Genomic DNA, 12283 nt, shown 5'->3' with positions numbered 1-12283 from the left:
GCCCCCAATCCCTTAGGATCAGGGTCTTTTCCAATGAGTCAGCTGTTTGCATCAGGTGGCCAAAGTACTGGAGTTTCAGCTTCAACATCATTCCTTCCAATGAACACCCAGGTCTGATCTCCTTCAGAATGGACTGGTTGGATCTCTTTGCAGTCCAAGGGACTCGCAAGAGTCTTCTCCAATATCACAGTTCAAAAGCATCAATTCTTCTGCACTCAGCTTTCTTTATAGTCCAACCCTCACATCGATACATGACCACTGGAAAATCCATAGCCTTAACTAGACGGACCTTAGTTGGCAAAGTAATGTCTCTGCTTTGGAATATGCTATCTAGGTTGATCATAACTTTCCTTCCAAGAAGGAAGCAGCTTTTAATTTCATGGCTGCAGTCACCATCTGCAGTGATTTTGGAGCCCCCCAAAATAAAGTCTGACACTGTTTCCACTGTTTCCCCATCTATTTCCCATGAAGTGATGGGACCAGATGCCATGATCTTAGTTTTCTGAATGTTGAGCTTTAAGCCAACTTTTTCACTCTCCTCTTTCACTTTCATCAAGAGGCTTTTTAGTTCTTCTTCACTTTCTGCCATAAGGGTGCTGTCATCTGCATATCTGAGGTTATTGATATTTCTCCTGGCAATCTGGATTCCAGCTTGTGTTTCTTCCAGCCCAGCATTTCTCATGATGTACTCTGCATAGAAGTTAAATAAGCAGGGTGATAATATACAGCCTTGACGTACTCCTTTTCCTAGGTGGAACCAGTCTGTTGTTCCATGTCCAGTTCTAACTGTTGCTTCCTGACCTGCATACAAGTTTCTCAAGAGGCAGGTCAGGTGGTCTGGTATTCCCATCTCTCTCAGAATTTTCCACAGTTTATTGTGATCCACACAGTCAAAGGCTTTGGCATAGTCAATAAAGCAGAAATAGATGTTTTTCTGGAACTCTCTTGCTTTTTCCATGATCCAGCGGATGTTGACAATTTGATCTCTGGTTCCTCTGCCTTTTCTAAAACCAGCTTGAACATCAGGAAGTTCACAGTTCACGTATTGCTGAAGCCTGGCTTGGAGACTTTTGAGCATTACTTTACTAGTGTGTGAGATGAGCGCAATTGTGCGGTAGTTTGAGCATTCTTTGGCATTGCCTTTCTTTGGGATTGGAATGAAAACTGACCTCTTCCAGTCCTGTGTCCACTGCTAAGTTTTCCAAATTTGCTGGCATATTGAGTGCAGCACTTTCACAGCATCATCTTTCAGGATTTGAAACAGCTCAACTGGAATTCCATCACCTCCACTAGCTTTGTTCATAGTGATGTTTCCCAAGACCCACTTGACTTCGCATTCCAGGATGTCTGGCTCTAGGTGAGTGATCACACCATCATGATTATCTGGGTCATGAAGATCTTTTTGGTACAGTTCTTCTGTGTATTCTTGCCACCTCTTCTTAATATCTTCTGCTTCTGTAAGAACCTTAAGTCATTATATATATAAAAAAAACAACAGCAAAGAGTCTAAAGGACACTGGAGAGAAACAGGTATAAACGCTTAAACTGGAGCCAAGCCATTCCCAGGGCTATAAACCTCACATGGTTAGCTGCTCAGTTGTGTCCGACTCTGCAACCCCATAGATTGTAGCCCACCGGGCTCCTCTGTCCGTGGCGATTCTCCAGGCAAGAATACCGGAGTGGGTTGCCATGACTTCCTCTAGGGGATAAATGCCGTAAGGGTAAATAAACAGCCACCTCCCTGGTGACAGACCAGGAATGCTGTGTGCCGACGTGGCACGAGGGTACGTGCAGAGCTTCAAATGAACAGGACTGAATTCTACCTGGCATGAAATTCGTGAATTTCATATTCAATTTGTGTCAGCTACAATATCAATTTATCTAGGAGTCTTAAAAGTAAAATCCTGACCTCTAAGATGCAGGTTTCTGTAGAATAAAAATAGTCTGTGATTCAGTCAAGAAAAATGAAACACCAAACCTAACAAAAATAGACATTTATTAATAAGTTATAAAATTCAAAATCCTTGCTTTCAAAAGGAATTTTTAAAAATATAAAGCTGTCTTTTCCAAGCAGAAGACAAAATAGTTTTATGCTTTAAGAATTTAGTACAGCATCCTTTTATTTAGTAAAATAACTTTAACACAATCCCGGAAAGGCTTGTTTATTCAAAAAATTACATAGAACTTTGCTGCGACTTCTTATGAAAAGGAAACGTGACCCATCTATCTTCAGGCTCCTGTGTCTCATATACTTTTAGACATTTCAACTTCAGGGTTACCTCAGTTTGAGGTGTTTCTCTGAGGAACAGCAAGCGCCGTAGAGGAAGGGTCTCCCTGACCGGGGCTCGTGGGCCTAGGGCCACCCAGGCCACCTGTAACCCTGACCTCTCTGCATACACGGTCCTTGGAGCTTCTTCTGTATCAGTCACCTAAAGGAAACCAAGGCTTCCCGTCAGAACAGCAGGTCGACACGCACAGCCTGCGTCTCACAGGCCCTCCATGGAAATCCCCAACTCAACTTGACTCCTGGAACCTGGAGCCGGAGGTGCCAGCCGCAAGGGTCAGGTGTCGGGGACAGTGGCCGCGATGTCCCTGCAGAGCCGGATGATGGCCTCCTCATCGCCCCCTCCTGAGTTCTCCACGGCGTCGAGGACCATCTGGACATGGCTCAGGAGGGTGTCTGGCCGCTGGGCCCCCAGCCAGATGTCCTTAATGTACAAAGACACCAGGAATGCGGCAGCGGCTAAGGAAGGGACAAGGAGGCCATTAGGACGCAAGCCGGTCAGCTGGGAATGAGCTGCCCACCCCACGCACGGTGACCTGGGGCTCGCTCGGCCCCAGGTGGCAACCTGCGGTGAGTGTGCGGATATGTTAGTCCTGCCTGTACTTAACTGCTGGGTTCATCTTTCCTGTTCGTTTTAAAACTTCTCTCTTTTCTCACGTGATGACTGTGTGTTGAATGTAAACCTCTTCCTTGGTGCTGACCCACCCAGGCCAAGAACCGCAACTAAAGTTTCGGAGGGTTGCCCTTGAGCCACGGGCACAGGCAAGAAGGTTTGCAGGCCAGGGGAGACAGCAAGGCCCCCTGCGACCAGGTGAGCTCACTGCCCGGCTGTGGCCCCGCCCAGTCTCTGCCCCCTCCAGCCCTCCCTGAAGGGCCAACCCTCCCCACAGTGGAGGAGCCCCCTGTGCATGCCCACAGCCTCCCTGCTGTCCTCCTATCGCCTTTGCCGGTGCCTCATCCATGCAGGCACACCTGTATCGTGTGCTAGGTCGCTCAGTCGTGTCCGACTCTTTGCAACCCCATGGACTGTCACCCCCTGGGCTCCTCTGTCGGTGGGGATTCCCTAGGCGAGAATGCTGGGGCTGGTTGCCCTGCCCACCTCCGGGGGATGTTCCCCACTCAGGGATCAAACCTGCGAGTTTCATGTCTCCTGCACTGGCAGGCAGGTTCTTCCCCGCTAACACCACTGGGGAAGCCCCCACACCTTCATCAAGCACCCACTAAACGCCACGCATATGAACCATGACTTGAGTGCCTGTATACGCAAGTGTGTGTGCTTGTGACCATGAGGTGCAATCTAATTCTTTGCGTGAATGCTAACAGTAGGAAGTTAGAAAGCCACGCAGCGTCCCCAGGGGTACACAAGGCTGGCTGGAGGGCGTTCCTCTCCACTGCTTCCCCGGCAATCAAGGTCTCACCTGAAGGCAGAGGCGGGGCCTTCCTCTCCCCCCACACTCAGAACCCAGGGGCTGACTCTCTGTGCTCCGCACACCCGTGCTGAGGGCCGTCCTCCCCACAAGGCTTCACTGACAGCGCCCGCAGGCTGTGAGAACAGGAAGTGCTCTCGGCCCCAGGCCAACCTCGCGAGGTCTGCAGCCTCCGAGCCCAGCCCCCCGCGTTACCTTGTGTGTCTGCATCCTCCTCGGTGTCCAGGGAGGAGAGGTGGACGGCCTCGAGCACCGGCTGGAGGGGGCTCCCCGCAGCGCCCCGGGCTGCCACCAGCCGCAGCAGGACAGCGTTGAAGAGGCCGAGCAAGCGGTCCTCCGGCTCCGCCGGCTCTGCGGCGCCACAGAACCGGCTGTACAGGCGGAACAGGCCGCTCGTCACAGTGCTGTCGTGGAGAAGCTCAGCCACCACTGCCGGCCGCGGCAGGACGTGGCTCTCGAGCCAGCCCAGGAGGCCCGCCATGTCTGCCCGGCCAAGCGTGCTCCTGGCTGCGGAGCGCAGCACCCAGCCGGCCACCAGGGAGGTAACAACACCCATGGGGCCAGGGTCTTCACACTCTGGGTCAGCGCCGGGGAACTCGGGCCCCCAGTGGGCCAGGATGGACCTCAGGAGGCCCCTGCACGCCTCCAGGGTGGATGCCAGCAGTTTGGGGTCGGCGGCCTCCTCCACCTCGCCGTGTCTCCGCTTCCGGGCCCGCAGGCCTTTGGCTTGGGAGTCGGGCTTGTTTTTCTCCTTGAGCATCTCTGTTATTCGCACACACAGGTAAAAAGAGAAAAGGCATGAGACTGTTGTTCCCCCCTTCTCCAACCCACAGAGATGCAGAGGGTGGGGCATCCACGCAGGGGAGGGCACAGCTCAGAGCTGGGTTCCCACAGGATGCACCCGGCCTGGAGCTCGGGCAGGGCTCAGTTTTTCCCTGTGACTGTCATCACCGCTATTATAACAGCTGAGCACAGGGGAGCGGGAGCTGAGGCCCCATCTCCCTCTAGCGCTATGAAGACACACAGGCCGTCTCTAAGCCTCGGCAGCTGTGGACATGCTGCTCAGAGGTCGGGGGGAGACGCGGCTGCTCTGGGGGGTGGGGAGGGCAGTAAGCACATCTGGAGAGTGGGAGATGAGACAGAACCATGCAGCGGACACTCACTCAGCAGCTCCCGGACTTGGCACTTCTCCGCGGCAGCCCTCAGGTCTTCCTGGAGCCGCACGTCTCTCTCGAGGAGGCTCCACTTGTGCAGGAGCACAAGGACGTCCCGGGTGGACAGCACCGTGGCGTTCACGGTCAGACGGTTCATGTCCTTGAAGGCCTGCAGCACGGTGGCCCGGTACCTCAAGACCGAGTTAAGCGCCCCGAAGAAGCCGGTCAGCTGGGCGGAGGCCAAGGTGGGCCTGTGGGGGGAGCCCACGATCCCAGGCTGGGTGAGAGCCGCCTCGTCGCCTGCAACCCAGGACCCAGGCAGCCAGGCAGCCAGGCAGCAGACAGGCCACAGACTCGAGGTGCCGGGCAGCCCTTTCCAACAGACCAGGGCACGGAGCCCAGCACCTCTCCAGGGCAGGCGGACAGGGGACCAGGGTCTGACCTCCACGCTGGAGGCACAGAAAGCTCTCTGGAAAAGGGTGCCAGCTGCCCCACTAACAACTCCAGGACCACTGGATCCTCTCCAACTCAGGAACTAAAGGCCAGGAAAAGCCCTGGGATAGCACCACCCATGGCCAAGCCTGACAGAGGGCACTGGAAGGACATATATTCCTCCAAGTTCTTTTTTTTTTTCCCTCCAAGTTCTAAGGAATATAAATTCGAAACTGTCTGCTCTAACCGTTTTCACATTTATTGATATGGTTGTTATTCTGAATTACAACCAGTTCTCAGAGACCAGTGTGTCTTTGGTGGTGGTCTGGTCGCAAGGTCGAGTCCTATTCTTTGTGACCCCCACGGACTGTAGCCTGCCAGGCTCCTGTGTCCATGGAATTTCCCAGGCAAGAATGCTGGATTGGGCTGCCATGCGTCTTTGGACAACTCCAAAATAAAGACCCTGATGCTGTGAAAGACTGAAGGCAGAAGAAGGGGATGACAGAGGATGAGATGGTTGGATGGCATCACTGACTCAACAGCCATGAGTTTGAGTAAACTATGGGAGTTGGTGATGGACAGGGAAGCCTGGCGTGCTGCAGTCCATGGGGTCGCAAAGAGTCGGATACGACTGAGGGACTGAACTGAACTTAAAATAAGAAACATGGCTACCCAGCATGGATTCAACAGCTGATTTCAGAACAACAGAAAACGAAATGCTGTATTCTTTATCAAGGTTTTCACTCTGAGATGACAATACATTCGCTATCTATCGTCTAGTTCCAATCAGCACACCTCTGTTCCCACATCAGAAGTACTGAGGACATGGTGTATTTTCTCTAACACAGTAGAATCTGACAAGCACTGAGTTTTCCTGAGGAAACCAAGCGAGAAATTCCAAGGGGAAAATACTGAAATTTTCCAGGAAATTCATGGCTGAAAGGGAGCCTGTGCAGGCTAATACAGGTGGAGGTGAGTTTGGGGACAGCTTAACTTTCTTAGGTTTAAAGTCACGGAAAACATGTTCTTTCTACAAAACATCATTTTGAGTGCTTGAATCCAAATATCCGGGTAGATGGTTTTTCTGCTAAAAATGATCTGGTGCGACAGGCTGCAGGTTTTCTGAGCGTGTTAAGTTCTCCTGGTCTGGAAAGGAACCTCAAAAGTCTAACTGTTAAAGAGGAGCAGCAGAAATGGGTGTCCTGAGGTCACCACAAGGACCACAGCCCCGGCCCAGAGTCCACCTGTGGAGCCAGGACCAAGGGGAGGGGCTCACCTCAGGTGTTTCGTGAGCACAAGGAGAACATAGAGGAACTCGTCCACCAGGTGCAGCGCCAGCAGCTTCGGGGGCTTCTGAGACCCAGGCTTGCAGGGAGGCTGCGCCCCGGGCTCCACTTCTCTGTTGCCCAGCGTGGTCACCCACAGTGTGTGCAGCAGGGAGATGAGGTTGGAAAGCAGCTCAGTCTCCAGAAACCTGAAGCCAAACATGGGGAGAGTCCCACCCTCTGTCACACCTTCTCCTCCCATCTCCTGGAGGGGTGGGCAGGAACCAGGGAGGAGACGGTGATGGCGATGGCCACCCCAAGGTGCCGGCTTCTCCCCCAGCCCCCAACCCTTTTATGCGCTCACTCAGCCACTGCAGCCCCCGACAGGCATAGCACCTAAGGCAAGACAGGGTGCTACAAAACACAGTTCCATCCCAGGACGAGGCTGCAACCCTCCTTTCTTACCAAAAACTTTCTAGTGAAAAACTTTCTGATCAACCCTCCTTTCTCCCCTCAGTCCCATCTAAGAGATACTCTGGAGCCTCTGCGGCTCGGAAGGGATAGCCTCCCTGCCCATGAGAACAACCCACTCTAAAGCAAAGAGGTAACAGCCAGGAGCAGATAATCAGCCAGCGCGGCCTTCGGAGAGAAGATACTACTTTCTTTAGGAGAAAAAATTTTAAATTCTTTTAAAAAATGCACAAAAGAAGAAAGAAAGAAAAAAAGAGGCGGGGGGGCAAAGAGTCTGGATATTCCCAGAATTATCGTCACAGACAGCTGTCTGAAGGAAAGATTCCTGCCACTGAGGGGCTGTCTGCGGAGCCAAGAGTCTTCATCTTTTCACACAGCCTCAGAGGTAGGAGAATCTAAACGGATCACGTTATGGACTGAACTGTGTGCCCTTCCTCCCCGCCCCATCATTCACAGGTTGAAGCCCCAACCTCCGCTGTGACTGTATTTGGAGGTGGGGCCTTTGAGAGGTCATTAGATGAGGCCGTGAGGATGGAGCCCCATGACCAGATTAGCACCCTGTAAGAAGCTTGTGGCTCAGCTGGTAAAGAATTCGCCTGCGATGCAGGAGGCCTGGGTTCAATCCCTGGGTTGGGAAGATCCTCTGGAAAAGGGAAAGGCTACCCACTCCAGTATTCTGGCCTGGAGAATTCATGGACTGTATGTAAGGCCGGACCCGGGGGCCATGATGGGCCGCCCCTCCTCTCTCCCGCAGGCGGGGGAAGGAGCCTCCCAGATCCCGGGGACCAATGACAGCACACTCCGCCAGCTAAAGCCGCCCCGCCCCAGCCACGGAGAAGGACCTGTCAGCCCGTGACGCCTCGGCCTGGCAACCTATCCGAACCCCGTTCACTAACCCGTACCTTTTTGGGCGATCCAGCCTGACCATCCCCCGCAACAAACGCATATAAACCACTCCCCAGCACAGTCCAGCGCGGACTGCCTCGACCTGCCTCGTTCGGGGCCAGGAACCCTGCCCGGAGCGCTTCCCCATTAAAGCCTGTTGGACACTCTCTCTGGCGTCTTGGCCTCTCACCTAACACTGTCTAGTCCATGGGGCCACAGAGTCGGACAGGACTGAGCGGCTCTCACTGCCACTGTCAAGAAGCGGAAGAGACCACAACGCTCTCCTTCTCCGTCCCTGCCGGGACACGGTTGGCAGTGAGGACACTGGGAAGAGGGCTCTCACCAAGGCCGACCACGCCGGCCCACGGGAGGTGAGAAAACAAATCCATGTCGTTTGAGCTACCCAGTGACAGCAGCCCCGGTCACAAGACAAGATACCCACGCCAGCCCTTTATGCGGCTCCGGTACGGGCCCTTAGCAGGGCACCTCGACCCTGGGCGGGAGTGGAGTGCCGACCCACATCACTGCATGAGCGAGCGCTCCCGAAACCCTAGGCTCCCCGTTTCCGCCTCAGGGAGGGCAGCGGTCTCGAAACGGAGAGAACCCACTCCCGGAGAGCAGCCTGGGCCACGCAGGAGAGACGGAAAGGTGGTGTAGAGGTCGCTGTTTTGGAGAGTGTGGATTCTCCTGGACTCTCCTAGCGGACACCGGAGCTGCAGGAGCTCCCATGATCTCACGGTCTCCCCCCACTCCCCTCTGCCTGATGCCCAGCATGCACGCACACGTTCTGCGTATCCGCCCCAGGGGCATGCGTCCCCCGCCCCGCCCCACTCCATGCCCAGCACGCATGCGCATTCGCCCCTTCGCCCCGATGCCCAGTGTGCATGCGCTTCCCCACCCCCACGCCCAGCACGCATGTGCGCTCCCCCAACCATGCCCAGTGCGCATGCGCCCCTCCACCCTACCCCCCCCCCCCCCCAACTCCTCTTTCCAGGACATAAGGTGCTTACTTGCTTTCCAGGACGTTTAGGACCCACGTCAGGAGGCTGTAGTCCCGCAGCATCTCATAGGCAGACCTGGCATCCCGGGCGGCATTCTGCAGAATCTCCAGAATCCAGTTCTGTCAAACCCAAGCAGAAAGTCATTGGTCTTCCGTGGGAATAACCTGACTTACCTGAGCCCGGGAAGGCCTTAAAAAAACAGAAGTGTGTCCCCACTACCCAGGCGGTCGCTGCACGTGACATCTGCCAGGTCTGCGAGAATGGTGGCCGTGGGGACCACCTGCCCCGCCGTAACAGCCAGAGGACACAGACGGCCGCAGGGAGAGCGCCAGCCCAGGGACACCCACCCGCTAATCCATCACAAGGGGAGACGTGGCACGTAAACTGCACGGCCCCACATCCCGGCACCCTGAGTGGGACAGTGAAGAAACATTGCTAGTCCACCCATGAACTGCTGGTGGCTCATTTCATTGCCTCTATTTTACCACGTGGAGAGGACAGAGAGATGGGACTCTCACTGGAACTGTTAACGGGGTGCTTCCCCACCCACCCCCGCCCCCACCCCCGCACATACTTTTTTTTTGGCAAACCACATGGCATATGGGAATCTTAGTTCCTCCACCAGGGATTGAACCCATACCCTCTGCAGTGGAGGCACAGGGTCCTAACCACTGGAGCACCATGGAAGTCCCTAATTGGGTGGGTGCATTAGAGTTCTCACCTACCATAAAAAGTAGAAATCTACGGTACTCAAATTCCCTTATGCAGACTCACTCCTCTTTACCCATATTTTAGGTGATGCCAGAGACACTGATCAGGCTACAAACTCATCAAAACCCCACAGGCCTTTCCTAGTGAACGTCTCACTCCACACGATTTCTTGCTCCAGGGACAGAACTCAGGTGCAGACTCCCTGTCAGCTGTGAGGCAGGCAGTTTCAAAGCCCGACTCCTTTCCCAGCCAAGGTCCGATGACCTGCAGTTTCTGTGTTACGTGACACGCTGGTGGCTTGTGTGGGTTGGAAGCGCCTCAGTTGTGTTTCCAGAGCTCTCGGCCGCCCAGAGCCTCCTGGTTCCTCACGATCCACCTCCCTCCCCGCTGGCCCCCCGCCGGCCCCCTGCTGGCCCTGGGCCCAGGTGACGGCAGGGAAGCTAATGTTGAAGCAGGCGGTCAGGTGAGGGTCCACGGGGCGGGACTTGCAGGTGGTGGAACCCCGAGGCAAGGCCCCCCCAGCCCTCAGCCCCTGGGGGCGCCTACCTGGGCCACCTCGTCGCACAGTGGGCTGCTGAAGAAGGACAGGACGATGTGGAGGACGCCCCGCCTGGCGCACAGCTTGAAGCAGTGCGTGTCCCGCATTCCCTGGCGGAGGAGCCCCAACACCCACTCCCGCTCCGTCTTCTGCTGTAAAGCCCCGCAAACAAGAGACCGTCATTAAACATGTGAAGGCTTTTTTTTTTTTCCCCCGGAAAACTCTTCCACCACCACTATTTTCAAGGGGTGGTGAAGACTGCAGCATGGCAGCCCCCGACCTTCCGTTTCTGGGTCTGTTATTAAAAACCCTCCCTCTCTCCTCTCTGCTTCCATTTCTCTGGGTCAGGAATAAAGGACCAGGTCATGTTTACACGCTCAGCTGTGCTCAGTGTAGTGTTAGTTGCTCGGTCGTGTCCGACTCTTTGTGACCCCGTGGACTGTAGCCCACCAGTCTCCTCTGTCCATGGGATTTTCCAGGCAAGAATACTGGAGTGGATTGCCATTCCCTTCTCCAGGGGATCTTCCTCGCCCAGGGATTGAACCCTGGTCTCCTGCATTGCAGGAGAACTCTTTACCATTTGAGCTACAGGGAAGACCTCAGCTGTGATCATATGTTCAGTAAAAGCACATCAGTAGTCAACCCTGTGATTCGCCCAGAAAATAACTGTGAGGAGGCTGTGACTCGAGGCCTCTGGAGTCTGTGAGGTCTGAGTCGTCACCCCAGAATCACGGTGTGGACTGGGAAGCATCTTCACAGGCAGGCCCGCCTGCCCCCCACCCGACCCCCACACTCCACCCCAGCCTGCGCTCTGCAGCTGACAAGTCTCCGCAGGGATGAGTTGGCGCAGTGGCTAAGCATCCCACTCAGGAGACTGGGAGCCCTGTGGATCTCAGGGCAGGGTGGCCCGCCTGCCCCCAACCCGACCCCCACACTCCACCCCAGCCTGCGCTCTGCAGCCGACATGTCTCCGCAGGGATGAGTTGGCGCAGTGGCTGAGCATCCCACTCAGGAGACTGGGAGCCCCGCGGACCTCAGGGCAGGGTGCTACCTCGAAGTCCGAGCTGTAGAAGAACTGGTAGAAGCCTGGAACTTTGCTCATGTTCAGGTACTCGTGGGACAGCAGGAACCTGTTGATCTTCATGTACATACGCTCCTCTGTGAACACAAGCAGGCTGTCACTCAAAGGGAAAGTGAAGTCGCTCGGTCGTGTCCGACTCTTTGCGACCCCATGGACTGTAGCTCCTCCATCCATGGGATTTTCCAGGCAAGAGTTCTGGAGTGCGTTGCCATTTCCTTCTCCAGGGGATCTTTCCAACCCAGGGATCAAACCAAGGTCTCCTACATTGCAGACAGATGCTTCACCGTCTAAGCCACTAGGGAAGCCTGACTGTCACTCAGGATGGTGCCAAAAGGACACCCCATGACCAGGTGGAGTCGGGGAGTGGGGTCCTTGTGGGGGGGGGGGGGAATCAGACAGAAATCCCTGCCCCCATGGGGCTTTCTAATTCTCATCCAGGTGATCAGTTCTCAAGAATTAAAATACAGTAAGACACCTTAGGCATAAGGGCTTCTCTCACGGCTCAGGAACTGCTTGGGGATGTCCAGTCCTTTGCTGGTACCACTCCCTCCGAGGCATCAGCCTCAGCTCCAATCAGCTGGTGAGCAGAGTGTGGGCTGCCACACCGAATACCAGCACACTGGCCTCCCACTGAGGGAGCTTCCACAGCAAAGGGGGCTCAGACCTGCCCTGGGTCACTTGGCTCTGGGATGAGACAGGGCCGACACCTCCTCCCCTGGTCTCACCCTTGGACTGTCATCTCACATTTATCCAAAGCACCTGCAGCCTCACAGCCCATCCAAGACCGCTGTCCTGAGCCCCCGCACTGACATGAGGTCTGATGTGGGACAGCTCACCAGAGGGGCACAGACTGGACGGGAGGCCAAGACTATCGCTCGTGACCTCGGCTAGGATATTTTCTCTGAAGAGCCTGTTTCTTTAGAGTCAAATGGCTAATTACCTTCTTCCCTCCCATAATTTCTAAGGTTAAAAAAAAAAAGTAATAAAAATGATACAGGAGCAGATGAAAATCAGATCTGAATTCCAACAGCAAC

At 54.8% G+C, this 12283-nt stretch overlaps 1 protein-coding gene across 2 annotated transcripts in view; it reads right to left on the bottom strand.

The window, feature by feature from the left end:
- Window positions 1-1979: 1979 nt before the first annotated feature.
- URB1 (URB1 ribosome biogenesis homolog) overlaps window positions 1980-12283 on the bottom strand; it is a 75455-nt gene continuing 65151 nt past the window's right edge. Inside the window, exons 33-40 of one of the 2 annotated variants that reach the window (XM_069549385.1) lie at window positions 11220-11326; window positions 10177-10320; window positions 8929-9038; window positions 6574-6771; window positions 4875-5116; window positions 3907-4473; window positions 2520-2743; window positions 1980-2429 (exon numbers count right to left, since the gene is read on the bottom strand). In XM_069549385.1, coding sequence (XP_069405486.1) covers window positions 2562-2743; window positions 3907-4473; window positions 4875-5116; window positions 6574-6771; window positions 8929-9038; window positions 10177-10320; window positions 11220-11326 — 1550 coding nt within the window. In that variant the 3' untranslated portion in view covers window positions 1980-2429; window positions 2520-2561. Of the gene's footprint in view, window positions 2744-3906; window positions 4474-4874; window positions 5117-6573; window positions 6772-8928; window positions 9039-10176; window positions 10321-11219; window positions 11327-12283 lie in introns of both variants that reach the window. The other variant, XM_069549373.1, reaches the window with a different exon arrangement.

Source organism: Ovis canadensis, chromosome 1 (assembly GCF_042477335.2).
Source record: "Ovis canadensis isolate MfBH-ARS-UI-01 breed Bighorn chromosome 1, ARS-UI_OviCan_v2, whole genome shotgun sequence".
Taxonomy (NCBI): Eukaryota; Metazoa; Chordata; class Mammalia; order Artiodactyla; family Bovidae; genus Ovis; species Ovis canadensis.
The sequence above is the reverse complement of the archived record's forward strand: the minus strand, read 5'-3'. Positions and strand labels throughout refer to the sequence as shown.